We start from the raw sequence: 20,010 nt of genomic DNA on the forward strand, positions 1-20,010 counted from the left end.
GTCTTCTTCGGTCACACAGGAACTGGGCCAGCCAGACGCTTCCATTTTTGATTTCAAAAACGTATTGATATATTCCGTGAACAAGCCACCTGTTTTCGTGATGGGATCATATTGTTCAATGTCATAATCCCAAATTTCAAAAATTTCCACTGGTTGATATCCTAATTCTACTGCTTTCTGGATTTCATATGATACCCATGTTCCAGTGAGGCACCGCTCCTGATCGTTGTGCGTACACGTTGCTGTAGGGTCTGGGTTCATTTCTTCGGCACACGCAGCACACAGTGGAAAGAGTAGTTTCTTGTTACATCGGTAAGGCAGGAGACCATGATAAAGATGGCGACTTGGTAATATCGTCATTTTGATTAGACCATTGACTTTATTTATTGGTGGTATATTTTCATCACCCTGTAGATAAATTCGTGGATGCCCTACAGGGTATTTAGCACACTTATTTATGTAAGGATAAAGCGAGACAATATCGTAATATTTTATTACTTCCCCCGCTTTTTCATCGACTTGGTGGTACAATTTCACGCAATTGGTCCTTCCTCCAAAAAAGCTATCTCTTGGATTTAATGGTCTGCGGTTCATGTACGGGTGATTCTTCAGATACGTCGCCATTGCAGGATTTTGTTTTAAGAACTGATTAAATTCGCACTCCCACATTTCATGTACAATGTACCCCAATTCACGCAGTCTTGCATTTTTTCTTTGCGTTCGTTCATAACGGAATTCCATGGTGTCTTCTGGATTGCCATAGATGGGCTGATTACGACCTGTAGTAAAACATACTTTACACCCGTGATAAAAGCAGCCGGCATGCTCGTAGACGTGCTCCTCTAACGTCTCAGGATCTTGGTAGTACCCATCAACATGGAATCCCGCAATAAACACTTCTTTTTGTCGGGCCGCATGTAAGATTTGTTTTTCTTCGGTTTTTTCAATGTAGGCCAGCCATTGCATTGCAGCGATCGATTGGGTACTTCTCCATCGATAGCCATGTGCCGGTAGAATTCCAATGGTGTTGGGTTTAAGGAAATTCCGGCGGAATACTAAATTGGAAGCACTTGCAATCGTGATCGTCTCCAAGAAGGGATTCACTTTGGTTTCTGTTTCAAATGACGTCATAAACGAAACGCATGCTTGTCGCAGTACATTGACATCTTGAATACAATACTTGATAATTTCTTTCTGAAAATCAAACGTGTCATTACGATGATCGTTGTACCAATGCATGAACTTGTTTCTGTCTTCGACGGCCATTTCATCTGCACCATAATACTTCGTTTCTGGAAGTGGTCCAATATACGATTGATTCTCCTTGGTGTTGAAGAAATGCGGGAAGTAGCCTTTGGTTGCGGGTAAATTGAACGCTTTTGACAATTTACTTAATGCCATAGGTAGGAAGTTCAACGAGTCAATGAACGTCAGATTATTCAAGGTTAAACTCAGTATCTTGGGCCCATTTAATATGACGTCATGTCTCCATTGGCATTGTTCTACCATGGTCTTTAGGATAAAATGTCCATCGTATCCCTTAGCGTTGTGCGCGACACAGAAAATCCTATTTATATTGGGACGACGTTCCCGCAAGTACTGGAGAAAATCATAAACTGGATCCTCTCCTTGGAAAATATGCTGGCGCTGACCACACGTACTGCAAGACTGCTGGATATTATTGTTTTCAACACATGCATAACATACTTGTTCTGCAACCAATAAATTTGGAATGTGTACATACGTATTATCGCCAATATTTTTGTCCTGCATAGATTCTATATCATAGAATATCAACAAGGCTTTCTTTGCGTGCATGAGTGAAGGAACACCAGGTTTCAAGCATTGGCGATCAGGAAGCATAAAACATTGATGCGATCCTGGAACAATCTTCTTACATACATTGCAAAAGATCTCATTGCAATCATGAAGTCGTTGTCCTGTATGCACAAAAGAATATACTCTGTAGCATTTAGTACATTGCTTCACCATTTTGCATACAGGTTCCCCATGTTGATATACAATATTACGATGATTGTTAAAACATTGTTCGCCGTAAAATTGACGATTGCAGTCTTTGCACAGCACTAGCGTTTGGTTCTTGTCGCATAGAGGTCTCTGTAGACATTTGGAGCACGTAACAGGACAATTTTTCACATGTCTGTTACGCTCACTATATTTTTTATGGCACGCCTCACAGTAGAAATTGGTTGCAAAACAAGCAGTTAAAGATTGGATGATGTCAAAATGGCCAGCCAAACAAATCAAATTTATGGGAGTGCGATTTTCATCGTTGGGCCCCTCGTACATGATATCATGGCCTGTGCAACTGGTATACACTGTAATTTTATATTCTTTGAGGTATGCCTGGAATTGTCGAATTTCATTTACACTGGAACCATGATCCAAATTCACTCCTGCATTTGCACATAACGCATCGACTTCTTGGTCCACAATACATTTTCTCTGATTTTGATACTGCTTATGTCGTTTCATATCTGTATTCTTGTATTTTTTCAGGCCAATAGCAATAACAAGGGCGTACGCCAGACACCTCGAATCTTGATTTTTTACTCGTACAATCCCTCGCTTGATTCGTAACAATTCTTCATTTTGAAGTATTCCTTGCCGCAAACCGCCGTAGCCACGTGGAATATCGACACGATGAAAATGAACGGTGAATGGTTCGTGCAGGAGAAATGCATTGTTACTTTGTAACACTCTTTCGAACGAGGCCCACATCGTTTCCAGTGTCAGGTTTCGTGCTTGGCGAAAACTCACCCAAAATGGTTTATTCGTGTTGCGTGGCGATATTACCGATAAACCAACCATCGCCTCATCGTCGACATTGGCTAACAAATGGTCCAGCATTGCTTGGAAACTATTATGTACATACTGTATGATATCGGTTCCTACGGGCGGTGCATTGAATTGAACTTCGAGCATTCTGCCTTCAATGTTAAATCGTCTATAATGACGAGTGATTTCATTGCGAACAGTAAAACCCGATTCGGCCATGTTAATAAAAGGAGAAAACAAACAAACAGGTACAATTACGGTAAAACAAATATGTAATGTGGGGAAAAAGGAATTATGCAGTGTGAGTTTACTACAAAAGAAAAGAAGAAAGAAAAATATTAATCACCTGATAAACAGGAAATCATAACATTCATGATAAATTCTTAACTAAGCAATTCATGTAAAGGTCCTGAGTTTGATTCCTGGCGGTGACGTTCAGAATCTCATTATGAAAGCATATGTACTAGAAATCAAAGTTTTTTTTTTAAATAATTATGTTACTGAAATGAGTGTTTTATTGCTGTCAAACTCGAGAGCATTACATCAGCATGTAACTGACCTACCATTCTATAGTGATAAAAAGAATGCATGAATGAATGTTTCATCAGTACTGAGATGTTAGAAAGTACGCGTAAGCATTTTTTTTTCCCCACTCACAACGACCTTTAAATGATGCGTTTGCAAGTTGAAGAGATTCATCAAACATTAACGATACCCATGCGTAATTGTCAAAACAAAATCTGTATAGCGTATTTTTTTTATCATTATTGTGACTAAGCGGTTAGCGTACATGGTTCGGACGTGGAAGGTCCTGGTTCAAGCCTCGATGGGTTTGCTTTCCACGTCGGGGCATGTCAAGCCTATTCTGAAATTTAATATTCTCACGCGTTATCATACATTCTTTTCAAAACTAAGCTAAATGGTTGACGTACACCTCATAATACATAAACGTACATAAATCGTCTATAATGACGAGTGATTTCATTACAAACAGTAAAACCCGATTCGGCCATGATTAAAAATGAAAACAAACAAACAGGTACGGTAAAACAAATATGTAATGGGAAAAAAGGAATTGAGCAGCGTGAATTTGAGTTGATTTTTTGATTTTTAGTTTAGCGTCCCTTTCAGCAGCGAGGGTATATGAGACGTGGACCTACTGATTAACGTGGAATCCGAACCACATGAGCTCCCGCCGGGAATCGAACCCGGGTCTCCCACGCCAAAGGCGCGTATGCTAACCGCTTAGCCCAGGAAATCATAACATTCATGATAAATTCTTAACTAAGCAATTCATGTAAAGGTCCTGAGTTTGATTCCTGGCGGTGACGTTCAGAATCTCATTATGAAAGCACATGTACTAGAAATCAAAGTTTTTTTTTTAAATAATTATGTTACTGAAATGTGTGTTTTATTGCTGTCAAACTCGAGACCATTACATCAGCATGTAACTGACCTACCATTCTATAGTGATAAAAAGAATGCATGAATGAATGTTTCAACAGTACTGAGATGTGATAAAGCACGCGTAAGCATTTTTTTTTCTACTCACAACGACCTTTAAATGATGCGTTTGCAAGTTGAAGAGATTCACCGAACATTAACGTTACGCATACGTAATTGTCAAAACAAAATCTGTATAGCGTAAATCTTTTAACCAAATATTCATGCACTCTTTTTTATTTAAGCGGTTAGCGTACATGCTTCGGATGTGGAAGTCCCTGGTTCAATCCTCGGTGGGGTTTGCTTTCCCACGTCGGAGCGTTGTCAAGCCTTTTTTGAAATTTAATATTCTCATGCGTTATCATACATTCTTTTCAAAACTAAGCTAAATGGTTGACGTACACGCCTCTGGCCTTGGTTCAATCCCAGGTGATTGCTCGAATATCACGTTAAGCTGAAGGGACGCTAATGGTTTCAAAGGGTATCGAACCATATTATTCTCAGGCATAGTTTCTGAAATTTTGTAATGTATTCTTTTCAAAACTAAGCGCACACATCTTTGGCCATGGTTCAATTCCCGACGGGTGCTCAGATTCAACATTAAGCTGAAGGGACGCTAAACATATCATTTATCGTGCTTACTTCTAATGTGTGGGGATTCCTGATTCGTACTTCCACTTTCCCATTCCACTAATTCCTTCATAGCATAAATATTTCGTACTAAAAGTAAAACAGTGTATTCGTGATCCGCCCACAAATATAAAATAAAAATGATTTTCGAATCTTGTGTGAAAAATAAAATCTCACTGAACTTACCTCAAATTCAATGAACGAAAAATCGGTGCAGTAAAACTTCTTAAATGAAGACACTTTTAAAAAACAAACCTTATCACTCGATAGTTGAGAGCAATGTAGGATTTGAAAAATGAAATTTAGATTTTTATTTAGGTCGCTGTGAAAACGATGTCACCGTCAACCAATCAGAAACGAGGAAATTTATAAAATGACATCACAACGAACCAATCAAAACGCTCGCTGCTTTTGTCATGAATCACGAACCAAAACGATGTGTAACAATCGATCGTGACGTCATTCACGTTTCTCAATAGTATCGCAATTCCGATGCCAATTCCCTTCTGCCAGGATCATGTCACTACTTGTCGTAACTGTGACGACATTTCATTTTCCTCATATTCCATACGAGAATGTCAATGTTTGCTTTTTTTCCATGAATCATGCTGACACGTTCGTAGTAAAACAAAAAGTAATGCGATCCGCTGACGTTTGCATTTTTTCAATCATATGTGCTTCTATGTCGTCACACAAAGAAGTCTATCAGCATTTTATTTTAATCCACGAACGGAAGCGTTACACTGTCAGATTTATTTTCTTAAAGTATAAGTGTATCCTTTTCAAGGACCATGGTTCGAAACCCACCAAGCATGATTAAATCCGAATTCATTCATAGCTAAGCGGTTAGGATACACATCTTTGGTGTGAAAGACCTGAGTTCGATTCCTGGAGAAACATTTCTTAGGATTTTTCTAAAACTTGGTTTAAATTTCTAGTTCGAAAATTTTAAAAGTTTAGTTCGATAAAAAGTTTGATTTGAGAAGCGTTACACTGTCAGATTTATTTTCTTAAAGTATATGTGTATCCTTTTCAAGGACCATGGTTCGAAACCCACCAAGATCGATTAAAACCGAATTCATTTAAGCGGTTAGCATACACATCTTTGGTTTGAAAGACCTGAGTTCGATTCCTGAAAAAACATTTCTTAGGATTTTTTCTTAAACTTGGTTTAAATTTCTAGTTCGAAAATTTTAAAAGTTTAGTTCGATAAAAAGTTTGATTTGAAAATTTTTAGATGTGATTTACATCTTTAGTTCGAAACTTTTGTTTTTAAAAATGTTTTAGTTCGACAAAATTTCGTTTCAATTTTTAGTTCGAAATTTTTTTTTGGGTTCGAAAATTTTTTGTTTGAAACTTTTTTGTTTCAAAATTTTTTAGTTCGAAAATTTTTTTTTTGAAAATTTTTGTTTAAAATTTTTTAGTTTTGAAATTTTTTTTAGTTCGAAAAAATTTTAGTTTAAATTTCTTGTACTCTGCGGAACCGTTTCGAAAAGAATCGGAGCAGTTTAGGTAAGAAAAAATCTGGCAACACTGTTTCCATTAATGAAGCTCTTACTGAGCGTTTAAAGAATCGCTTAAACTCACAACAATGTGTTATAAGAAATCTACAAGCGACACCCCTCTTTCACCATTGTTACTTCCAGAGACATAGCCTACTAATTCAAGGACAGGATCTCCATCAAGGTAAGAAAGCTGGTAATCATCTTATCTGTCAAAGAGAACGATAATATTTAATGTAAACTTCAGTACAATATCATGATACCAAAAAAGGGTTATTTAAGGAGGAGGTTGAACCCTTCATGGGAACTTTACGCATAACCATAAAAAGGAACTAAATTCTAAAATCCAGGTCTAGGGTGATCACCGACATATCGCTCTGAATTTCTAGCATTGGGGGTGGGGGTAAGATTATGCGATTTCTATCAACCAATCAACATCGTGGTACCAAAGCAATCATCTTACCCGTAAAATGGAAACAAATGAGTGAGGGGGTTTTTCCCACGTAATCTGTTCACCGTGTGGCGGGTCTAAAATCATGTGACTTCTATCAGCCAATCAGAATCGAGGTACCAAAGCACTCATCTTACTCGTAAAAAGGGAACGAATTTCAAAAGTCACAGGGGCTTAAGATCACGTGACCTCTATCAACCAATCAACATCGTGGTACCAAAGTACTCATCAAAGAGGATACCTGAATTTCAAAAATCCCAGGGTCTAAGATCATGTGACCTCAGGTATCAAAGCACGCATCTTACCCATAAAAGGGGGCGAATTTTTAAAAATCCCAGAGCCTAAGATCACGTGACAGCTGTCAACCAATCAGAATGAGGTATCAAAGCACTCATCTTACCCATAAAAGGGAACAAATTTCAAATATCACACAACCTAAGATCACGTGACCTCTGTCAGCCAATCATCATCGTGGTACCAAAGCATTCATGTTACCCGTAAAAGGGAACGAATTTCAAATATCCCTGGGTCTAAGATCACGTGACAGCTATCAACCAATCAGAAACACACATCTTACCCGTAAAAGCAAACAAATTAGTGAGGGATTTCCCCGCAGGGTGACTCATGACGTCATACCACGTGACCTGGAAAATTTGAATTTCCCGCGTGGGCGGGGCCTAACGTCACGTGACCTCTCTCAGCCAATCAGAATCGAGAAATTTTTGCTGACTCGGCAAGATATACGTCGACCACTACTACTCATACTTAAGAGCAGGAACGAAACGCTCCTAGACCCTATACCATCCCCCCGGTAGGACGTTCCGTCCCCTGGGCATACCAACTACCCTCTTTCATACGTGTTGGGGTACACGTAGTTTTATCTTCCGGACCCAAAGGCACGACCAAGCTGCCCATTTTGGAGGATATCCGAAGCCTCATCTCCGCCGGTAGGGACGGTAGTTTGCAGTACCTACATCGATGAGAACATGACGAGCTGGCACGTACTCTCACAGATCCAAAGACTCGAATTAATAGCTCATTTCGGAGGTTAGCCGAAGCCTCACCTCCGCCGGTAGGTTGTTGCACGACGTAAAAAGAGCAGTCCATTAATGAGACGACGCCTCCAGAGCGGACATACTAGACTATAACATATTTTCACGCACATCCTGACTACTTTTACAATTTTCAGATCTACAGGCCACCACAAAGTATGTGAACTGATTCTTGGCGAGGAAGGGGGTTCTTGGGCCTTTTTCTCAGCACGGGCTTGGAAATGGCCATGACGGGGTGTCTTTTTCTACTGGGTACCAGGACATGTTACTATTAATGGAAATATGCGTGCAAACACAGCATCCAAGAACCCCACTGAAAATTAACATAAGTTAGCAAGCATGTTTAGTGTCGTCCATGCCAACGATAATGTAGTTAAGCATTATCATAAAAAGCAAGATACATCACTGAATGCTCTATCGTCTTTTTTTTAGGTTCGACTGTCTGTCGAGAATGACAGGACTATAAAGCAGTGCACTGGTGGCTCTTGTTTAATATGCTCTATTAAAGAGAAAGATCATACCTCGAAGATTTTTTTCTTTTGGAACTACATTGGGAATGGCATCACTATTTAAGCAACTTGTTTAGTTTTCTTTTTGCGCAAACCGTGAAGAAAGCGCTTCTTTCGCAAATATTTGCTCTCGATGACAATTACTAACGTAATAGAATAGTCATTAACCGATATAATGGATGTTCATCCACATATATGTATTAAACAAGTGGCCCCAAATAGCGAGACTTCCTTCAAAATCAGTATGCATGCCAGTAGAAGCTCTATTCACTTATTGGCTAATAATGATTTATTTGATCTGACAGCGAGAAAGACAATGGTGAAGAATTATTGCTAGATTTCAATTCCCTCTTCTACTACAGAAAATATTTTTTATATAGCTTTGTTAATTGATTAATAGCCAAGCTGTACACATATTACTGAACAAGTGCTAGCTGTAGAGAGTCATTGCTGGGAGCATTAGTTGATGATATTCCAAAGGAATGATTCAGGGTATCTAGTGTGCATCTGTATATTGTATCATGATTCAAATTGCTCTTGAACGTAGGGCACACATCAGGATGACTTGGCGAGTTCACCCGATGTCATTAACCGAGTGCTTATCGTGGACCTGCGGAATTCCTGATGATCGTTCGGAGAATCGTGTAACAGGTTGCACCGGAAGTGTATATGTGTATCAATGTTGGCGTCGTTTATCTGAGGAAGGTGCATACACATTTAATCCTAATTCGGACATCAGCAGGATATGAACATAATCATAGACATTCACGTCAGATGAGCTACTTTTGGAATAGCGTAGTAACTGTTTCACAAATAAGGATCAATGTCAGAGTCAGCTATGACGATCTGAAATTACCAAACGAAGGATTGCAGTCGCTGATAACTCCAAACCTTTTTTCCCTTCAGGCCTTGCTAGGGTGCAGGCCGCGTCAAGTGGAGTAGCAGAATATGAAACTCAAGGTTTGAATATGGCACGTTATTATGTGCTGAGTGATGTCACTTGGTTCTAACTTGTCACTAGTGATGATTATTTTGTGAGGTATTCACTGTAAGTGCTACCTTTTATGGAAGAACACACTACCACCAAAGTCATATTTCTAAAGCCAAAACTTACAGAAACCTTCTCCTCTGGCGGTCTTCAACGCAAAGTTGGTAAGTGCAGCATGCATCCAGAACATTGCACAATTCGTTCTGTTGCTGTTCTTGTCTCATAGGAAGATATACTTATCTAGTGAAAACTAACACTGTCCTCGACACCGACGTGTTATCCAATGTGGTTTCCAGCGTATTTATATGAACTTCCCTGTACTGCAAAATCACCAGACTTGTCCTATTGAGCTTTTCTGGAAATAGATTTCTACAGTTCTTTCGTTGCTGTGAAGTTTCGGATACTTGTCGCTGGAATTGAAGTCTGGAAACAGGCTTCCAATCCACTTCGCATAATGATGTCTACCTCTACCATTTCCATACCTGCATTATATAACGCACATGATCTTTTGACACACCCTGTATGATGTGCTTATAAGTGTATGGCCCTAAGAGCGATTGCAGTGTATAAATGTAGAGACTTTAGGCCTATGTAAAATTCCATTTCGTGGGCCATAATTTCTGCGTGTTGGTCCTCCATCTTCTGCTGGTGAATTTTAAAAATTTACTTTTAAATCACAAGCTTCAACACCTACAATTCTTCTTTTCATTTCCAAGTCCAAAACAAGTTCTCATCAACACCTCTCCTTCCATTTTAAGTTTTAACCTTTAAGTTTTTCTGTGATCTATACCTTTTAAAAATCTGTATTAATAGAAGTAAAACACAAGAACTAATAGTGAAGAATTTATAAATTGCCCACTATATTCTACCAGCGAAATTGTGAAGATAATTTTGCCAAAATTTTAAATGCACCAGCTTCAGCATTGCCTAGGATCAGAAAGAAAGTAGTTCATTGAGTTTTGTTCGAACTTTTCAAGTTAAGTTAAAACATCATTATAAAAACTTATATTCGGAATATGATAGGGGTAGGGTTATTGTGTGTAAAAATCGTATTTTAGATTTACTATTATTATCATTAGTGTAAGCATTATTTATCTAGTTTTCATTATTTCAGCATATGACCTCTTGAGAATGAGAAACAATTACTTTAACTTCATTGTCAGTTGTAAAATTGATCATAAATCAGAAGATAACATGGAATTGACCAAAAAATGATTAATACTCAGAAACCCTTTTTCCTGTTTCCAACATCATTCTTGTAGATTAGATTTAAGTATCATCATATTGAACGGACACGTCATATACACAAAAAGAATACTTAGAATACATGGTAGTCTTCTAGCCTCACTTAGGATTATACGAGGGAACCACACAGAAAAGGGAAGGATGTAAGCTTAATAAACGAGTAGTATTGGTCCAAAGAGCTCTGAAAAAATGCATATTACATTTAATGAAACTTCTTACGTGTTTACTCATCGCTCTATTTTAGAGCTTTACTTGTAATTAAATAATATTTAACAGAAATATGTTTTTGTTTTTCAGCTTGTGATATTTCACATTGGAAAAGGACCATTTTATGAGGAATTCTATCAATGTGTTACATTTGGATTCTACACAGCAAGGTGGCAAGAGTTCGTTTACACTACGTTTACGTGTGTCTTTACATATATTTTGCCACTTCTAATTCTCATCTCAACATACGTGTCTACATTCATCACAATAGCCCGTAAGTATAATTTGTTGTTTATACTACTGATAATTGTACGGTGTTCTGAATACAATTCAGTATTATCATAACCTATATAAGGTCTAATTTAGTATGGAACTGCATAATTGCATTAAATATTACTTTCATCAACTTCTGATATATTAGACCTTTTTAAAATATTCAGCTGTCAGGACCTTTTTGACTAGTTTTTCTTATGTTCGAGCCTGAAGATGTTCCTTTCACCTTTCTTGATCTTCGGCTTCCTCTTTGAACTCCGAAGATTTCCATAGTTTTTCAAATTATCGATCAATTGTTTTCTTCTCCTTTCTACTCCTTGTCTTCTTTCCATCTTTTCCTTTATGGTACAATTAAGAAGGCAATCTCCTCTTAAGATGTGTTGAATCCAATTTCCCTTCCTAGGAAGAATGATGACTATAAGCGTGCTCTTCCCTCCTATGCATTGTAAAATATCTTCATTTGTTACTCTTTCCGTTTTATCTTCTCCATCTTCTTCCAACACCACATTTTGAAGCTCTCTAAAACATTCTTCCTCTAACTTCAGTAATATTTAAACATAAGAACCACATAGTCCAATACACCATATATAGCACTTGACCAGCTACTTTCTTAGTTCAATATTAAGTCTGCTAGTTAGGATTTATATACTCTTGCTGAATGCTTCATCGGCTTCGGCCTTGTGTTGGAATTAGTATGTTGAAATAAATTCTTGGAGATCCACAAGGAAAAACCATAGCCGTTGTCTGGAATTCAAGTGAATAACCAACTTCAATTATTTCCGGGCACGAGCAACTTTTCTTATTTTTGATTCTGCAATATTCTCATTATTTCTCTATTTTAACTTCTGTTATAGAAATGTCCATTATGATGTATTAGTTTCGCGAGAATCGAACGGTGCTGGAAAAGTATGTCGTTCGTTGGCAATGTTAATTAGCAACTTACTATAGGCTATTTTTATGTGAAAAATAAGTTATAAATGACAATCACAATAGCCCGTTGTTTGTATTCTTTTACCAGTGACAGTCATGATTGAAACAATTATACAAATAGGAGAGACGGGGGCTGGTTGCCACAGTTTTTGATTTTTGGAATGTAACTCCGCAGAAAAAAAAGTTTTTCAAGTATTGATAGTTCTGTATTAACTTCGGTATCTATTTCACACAATACCACGGTTTTCATTTATAAATGTTACTGCGAAAGAGGCACTTTTGATGTTCGAAAAATATCTTTCGAAAGTGACCACCTGTCCCGTCTCTGGGTTGGTTGTCTCACTGAAGAGGATCGGTTGTCCCAGCTATTTTAAATAGAAAATACAGTAAATTTTAACTTCAATCAAAATAATTTATTTCAAAAGTGCAGCAAAGGAAACTCAGAAAATTGTTCATCCGTAAGAAATTTTAAACTATAAAACATAATACAAAAGACATACTTTGTGCAAGAGCAGTTGCTTCAGGTATTAGTGGATCTTAAAATTGAACTTTACCTTTATTAGGACAATAATAAAAAAAAATATGATTAAAGAAACCAGCAAATTTTATGCCTACAATAATAATAAATGTGAATTAGACATAATAAAGTTCGTAGAAGAACAAATAATACGCATTGAAGACAAAATAACTTGTGTTACTTGATTCATAGGCCTACTAACGTAACTAAAATATAAGTACGAAAGAAGAATAAAAGACTGTTATTCAGCCGATTAGTCAGATTCTGCGCAAGAAATAGAGGACTCACAGTTATGACAAACATAAGAACTAAATACTGGATAAGGGATACATTGATAGTGGGACCATTCTTTACATTCAATACATTGCCCCAACCTTCTCTGGGCAAACTATTTGAAAATGATTCTGTCAAGATAGCGGTTTCTCTTTTGTGAGTGTTTTTTATTTATACCACGCTGTTCTGCTTTCTGCAGTGGCCTAATCATTTCAGGGGAAATTTGTAGTGGTTGGCTTACTACATCATTAGGGCTTCCAACTGAACTGGTTATCTTCGTCCGAATTACATCAGTGTAGGTAGGCCTATGTATTTCAGAGTTGTTTCTAGGTTGAAGTTGATCGGTATTGTATGTATGGATGTCAGGGTTGTCACCAGTTAAAAATTCAGGATTAGGTCCAACATCAGAATCAATTTGGTCCGAAGTATTATGAGATAACTTTATTTGTGATTCTGGTCGTTCAGTTACTTACAATGGAAGGAAGTTGGCTTCAGAAAATACCAGATTGAATGTTTGCTGGTGTCATAGCAAGGGGATAAGAAGTAGCCATTATCTTAGGGATGTCATAAATAGTCATCATCTTACCAGGATTGTTGAGCATCCAAAAGTAACATGCAGAATTAATATACTTTTTTACTTGTCCAAACACAGTTCGGTCCAAGAGCTGTAGGTAGTGGGAACAATGTGGTACAATAACATGAGTACGCTGTGTTCCTTTGCGAAGTCAAGACCTTGAATGCTTAGGTGGAAATGTGGTTGTTCAGGAGCAACAAAACTCATTTCTCAGGTGAGCATCGAACTACAGAAACAAAGTGTTGAAGGAATGTAACAAAGCGTGATTCTGTCATCCATCCAGACGAGTTAGTACATTCCTTGAAGCCTGGAGGTTCACGTGCAATAAAATGATCCTTGAACATTGAGATAATATATAGACCTAGAGGTGCCCTCCCCTATGCCGCAGTATTGATTCGAACGTACTGTCGATTGTAGCGTTCGATTCGAGTTTTCCATACGTAAGATGGTGTATTCCGCAAGTTTCAGTTAGCTGATATATGTAAAGAAACAATCAGAACTCCATTTGTATACAATGTACAGGCATCAGATAACCAAAATGGTGTTAGTGTATCTAATTCGATTATCGATTTTTTATCCATTCGGGCGTGAATGGATACAAAAGTAGAATAAAATTAAACTATGTTTGTTATAAAATATGGACATGCACTCTAGCAGACGGGTGTTACCAAATTGAACATTTATATTGGCATTACTCGAGCAGACGGTTTTACCAAATTTTGACATTTTTATTACATTTTCAGGTTAGGTGAGAGCTTTGTATTTCTTTTAGCAGAGCATGCACTAAATGAGGAGCTCCATTACTACTTGTAGATTGATTTCAGGAGGGCTCTGTATAAACGCATTGTAGGTTTATGGCATAACAATTGCAGTGCATAAAACACGAACTTGTGGTAGGTGGCAACCAAAACGCACGAATGCTATGTAACCGAGTCAGGTCAGAAGCTCAGCAGGAGGCCCGAGCGGAAGCCAGGGAGTGCCAGTAGAGAGCAGGTGCGTCAGCGACGGAGGGCATACGCATAAACGAGGATAGTGCAAGAGCACATTTACGCATACAATGATTAACTAGCCTACCATATGTGTACTATGAAAATTTATAGGTTAAATACGATGTGAAATATTTTTCGCGAAGAAATGGAAGTATGAATATAAGTAATTACCGTCAGTGCTCAGCACATTGAAATAAATTTTGATTGATAGTGAAAGTATTGTATGTGTGTGCTTTTCCACTATCCCTGTTTATGCGTATACCCTCTGCCACCGACGAGTCTGCTCCCTACGCACACACAACATCGCATACCGCTCGGGCCCCATGCTGCGCTCCTGCCCTGACTTGATTGCATAGCACTTGTTCTTTCCAGTGGCCAAGTAAAACAAATTTGTTCCGTTTTATGCACTGTAGTGTTTATGCCATACATCCACTCCGTATTATACAGAGCCGTCCTAAAGTCAATCTGGAAGTAGTAGTGGTGCTGCTCATTTAATGCATGCTCTGCCGAAAGAAATACAAAGATTTAACCTACCCTGAAAATGTAAGAAATATGTCAAAATTTGGTAGAACCATCTGCTTGAGTAATGTCAATATAAATTTTCAATTTGGTAGAATCTTCTGGTAAAGTAAACGTGAACCCATTTGCAAATATAATTTTTGTACAGAATATTGATAAATAACGTACGACTTGTATAATTGATAGGGCTATTGTTACTTTAAACAGTGATTGAGGATTATTTTATGCAGTAATTGACATCATTAGCAATTTTTAACGTAGGCAGAGTAGGTCTTCTCCACACAGTTGCGTTGCCAAGGTGTCACAGAACACTCGTAGCTTACATAATTTTGGCAAAATTACCAACAACTCATAAACATACATTTCATAAATAAGCAAACTTAATAATAGTTTGACAGTTCTCTAGGTACTAGTCTTTACGAGCCTTTCGACATGAAATACAATGCATATGCCTGTTAAGCCAGTATTATTACAAGTACACAACCAAGTTTTATTATCGATTTAAATTAAGGGAAGAAAATGACTTTAAATATTATGAAATTCCAAAGAAAGCTGATTTAATTCGCCCTAAATTTCTCTTCGGAACACAGATAATCAACAAATAACACAAAAATGATTTATTATTGAGCTTTACATGAAAACGTCTCTTTTTCCCTACATAATATAGCGGATCGATTCGATATATGCGAGTTCGATACCGTCAAAGATCTTGCGTTAGGGCACCTCTAGGTCGTTATATTATCTCGATGTCCTTGAAAGAAAAAGAAGGGTGGTATGTGATTTTCGACTGACGAAACTGCTGTAGCTAAAGTTACTAAGTTTCTCCTTTCGGCCGAAACTATGGCTCCCACATGCTTGAATCCTCGTCGAGCGATTACTTTGTCTGGTCTCTTTCATCCATATTCCAAATGTCTCGCGGCAAAACTTGTGCCTCTTCAAGACGTCAGGAAGATTGGGTGAAATCGTTCTATATTTGTGCGGTTGAACGCTGAAATCCTTGCTAAACTAGTTGTCTCTGGTACAGGAAGAGAGAGTTTAGGACGCCTCTTCAAAAAAAAATAAGTCAACCAATCTGACGGCATTTTAAGGTTATTTGCTTAATATATAATAATTCAGTCTTCCTGTGAGTATTAAAGGAAAATGGCGAAATTAAACTTAATTAACTGTGGATGAATCATGACCAAAGTTCCAGTTTTAATAATTTATATCTTTTTTTATTATATAAGCACAGGAAACAACTAAAATGTATACCTAAGATGTATTTTGACAAATACAGTTGAAACATAAAAGTCGAAATAGAATAAAACTAATAAGCTTTAAGTCTAACATTATCACAGGTTTGATTTTGACAGAGATATGCTCTTACACTTCATTAAAAGCATATTTAAATAGTGTTTTCTAGTGATACAAATATGGTAATTAGCTTAATTTCTCGTTTTCTTTGTTACTGTAAAGTTCATGTTATAAAGACACTTTTCGGGCTTTCAATTTGGCAAAATCTCTTATTTATTTATTTATTTATTTATTTAATATACAACACAACAGGCTTAATACCAAATTACAGTGTTGTGTACATACAGCAAATGTTACATATATAAATTTCTTAATTATTTCTGCAGAAAATTTCTTGTTTCACATATGATCTGAATCTGTTTTCTGAAAGACTAAATACATCCACTTTATCAAGCTTATATACAATATCATTGTATAATTTACACAGCCTCCACATAGGGGATTTATATAATATACACTGTATTGCTCCTGGCTTTTGCACAATAAAATGTCCCTGTATTTTCTACTCTGGTTTTGCAAGTGGGAATCCGCAATATTTTCGAGACCAACTCCATACAATCAATCTTATTATTTAATAACTTGTATAAGAATAACAAGTCCAACATCCATCTTCTTTTTTCTAGAGTTTGAAAATTAAAGTTGTTTACTAGATCATTGTAGGAAAAATATTTGGGATAATAATTAGTTTTTTTTGTATGTAAGCATTTTCAATTGGATGTTTTCTATTTCTTGAGAGTATTTTTTATTATTCGGGGTCCATATATTAGAACAATATTCTAATTTTGATCTAACATGTGTAAAATAAAGTGATGTAAACGTTGTCTCACTGGAGAAATCTTGCCCTATTCTGTAAATTAAACCTAAGTTTCAATATGCGCTGTTTGTGATCATACCTATGTGTTGATTGAAATTTAGTTCAGGATCAAAAATAACGCCTAAATCTTTGACAGTACTTGGTTTAGACAATTTAGTTTTTTTCAGTGTATAGTCAAAGGTGATAGGGTTTCTTTTTCTCGTAAAAGACAGAGATTTACACTTGGATACATTTATTACTAATTTGTTGTCATCGCACCATGTTTGAACTCGCTGTAGGTCTTGTTGTAATTGTATGCAGTCTTCAGTTGAATTATTTCTAGAATATAATTTGAGATCATCAGCGAATAGGAGAATCTCAAAGTTTTCAATAAAAAGTGGAATTTCATTAATAAGTAGGAGAAATAGCAGAGGACCCAGATGAGATCCTTGAGGAACCCCAGACAGAGTAACAAACTTTTCGGTGACATGCCCCTTGTATAGAATAGATTGTTTCCGGTTACATAAATACGATACAATATATTCTATTGCCGACTTTGAAAAGTTTAGACTTGCTAGTTTCGCCATTAGAACATCATGATCCACGACATCGAATGCCTTACTGAAATCGGTATAAATAACGTCCACCTGGCCGCCTTTGTCTAACTCCGTTGCTATAAAATTTGTTACAACTGCTAGGTTTGTTGCAGTAGACCTATTGTGTAAGAAACCATGTTGATGTATAGATATAATTGGCTTTACGTGATTCATGATTCGTGTAGATAAAATACTCTCAAGAATTTTGGCAAAAGGAGATAATATAGCTATAGGTTTGAAGTTTTGTATTTCGCTTTTATTTCCAGACTTTGGCACTGGACACACTAAACTTTCTTTCCATAAGTCCGGAAAAGTGCCTGTTTTTATGGACATATTGAATATAGTATGGAGCGGATACTTGAATATATCAATACAGCCCTTGACAACATACGGAGGAATACTATCCGGTCCACATGACGCTTTAGATTTGAGTGCCTTTATAGCCACTTCAATTTCTCGCAGTTGTATTTCTCCAAGTTGAAAGTTGTCCAACAGGCTAATGCATTCCATCTTGTTAGATATAAAACTGTCTACGTCATATTTTGCTGAGACATTGTTATAAACAGATTGAAAGTAATGCGCGAAGGCCTGAGCAATCTCACTGTCCTTATTTAGTTCTTTCCCATTGTAAGTAAAAGAGGCTGATGACATATGCTTGGTTTTGCTTTTGACAAAACTCCAAAATTGGCCCGGATCGTTATGAATAGAAAGTTCAGATTCTAGAATGAATGTTTTATACGCAATTGATGTGTCGGTCTTTATCTGTTTACGTAACTAATGAAATTTTTCACGATGATATAGGCTTGTAGTTATTCCACTTTTCCATTTTTTATGATGATATGATTTGGATTTTATTTTTCTAATTATACTACAAGTGAACCAGCTCGGATAATTTCCATTAACATGTTTCTTAGTGGGAATACACATGCTAAATACATTATTAATCATGTTGTAAAAGTTGGATAGCACATTATTGATATCATTCATTTGCGAAAGAGAGCACCAGTTTATTTTGTGCAGTTCCACGTATAACTTTTTGAAATCAGCCTTCTTAAAGTTGAAACCAGATACTTTTGCTTCTCTGTTTTCGTTCTTTGTAACGTTTAATGGAATAGAGACACTTATTGCGGAATGGTATCTGTCTTCCCTAGAAACAAGAGGATAGTCTCTTTCAACGAGAACCTTATCAATATTTGATAATACCAAATCTAAAGTTCGGCCGTTACTGTTACGAATATTATTAATTGACGCTAAATCATATTAGGACATAAAGTTATATAATTTTTAACAATTTGTTGTTAGTAGTAGAAAATGGATCGATCTGGGCCATATGAGGCCATATTAGAACATATTAGGCCAACTCAGGAGCCCCTGCGAAATCGAGCATCGTGAACCGTCAACCACGGTCTTTTACGACCTCCATTTTAGGGGTGTATTTGTTCCCTTTTATGAGCACATTTTTAGGGGTGAACTCGTTCCCTTTTATGAGCATATTTTTCAACACACACATATTTCCACACGTATTTTAAGGGGGCCACTGCTTCCCGGGAGGAGATCAAAATAATACGTCTATAATATAATAAATAAAATAGTACAAGCAGTGGCCCTCTGAATACTGTGTGCCCCCCGGAATATTTTTTCTGAATGGAACACTACACCTATTAGGGATGCCCACGAGACACGATTTGTGGCTGTCTCGTCTCGAAAATGTGTTGTAATAGTGATGGATCGACTCGAAAAATGTATATTTCTCTATTGGAAGAGCCGTGTCTCGACTCGAACTTTGTCTATAAAATCTTGTCTCGACTCGTCTCGTGCGCATCTCTAGCACCTATGTCGGTACATCCCTGAACACAAGTAACTAATAATCAAAACTCTACTTTGCATTAGAATTATTACTAATTTAAAATATCGCTCCATCTAAACTTAATAATAGAGAATGGATTAATAATTATTGTTATCTGTCATAATAAAACGAGCATCTGTATACGCTGCTGTGATTGAAAGTGAGAGTACTGAAAAAAAACTTGACATCCAAATGACCTTTCGTCGCTTTCGATCATATCCTTTCAAGTTATATACTTATATGCCGCGTGAAAACTAATTGTATTCAAACAAATTTTGAAATACATGAAATTTAATTCAGACCCATAACCGAAATGACTGTATCGTTCCATTTTAATTCAACAATTAAATTACTGCAATCAGGTAAAATAAATTTACAGCTTCCAAAAAATGTCGACCTGCAAATGCTTCGTTAACAGTGACTGATATTGACAACTCCCCACCTCAACATTTGTATGATTTTGTCCAGAACTCGAAAGAACCTTTTTTAGAGCCTTCGGTTGCCTCTTATCTTGTTTCAAGTTTTTAGCTTTCTTTTCCGATAAAATGCTCACTTGGTTTTATATCGTTGGTCATTATTAA

General features: G+C 36.9%; 1 protein-coding gene across 1 annotated transcript in view; it reads left to right on the top strand.

The window, feature by feature from the left end:
• LOC145666021 (putative gonadotropin-releasing hormone II receptor) overlaps window positions 1-20,010 on the top strand; it is a 683,846-nt gene that overhangs the window by 11,761 nt on the left and 652,075 nt on the right. The window contains exons 2-3 of the mRNA XM_081733125.1: window positions 9,293-9,357; window positions 10,896-11,100. Of these exons, the coding sequence (XP_081589251.1) occupies window positions 9,293-9,357; window positions 10,896-11,100 (270 nt within the window). The remainder of the gene's footprint in view (window positions 1-9,292; window positions 9,358-10,895; window positions 11,101-20,010) is intronic.

The sequence above is a fragment of the Thermobia domestica genome, chromosome 12, assembly GCF_964235325.1.
Source record: "Thermobia domestica chromosome 12, izTheDome1.hap1.1, whole genome shotgun sequence".
Classification (NCBI taxonomy): Eukaryota; Metazoa; Arthropoda; class Insecta; order Zygentoma; family Lepismatidae; genus Thermobia; species Thermobia domestica.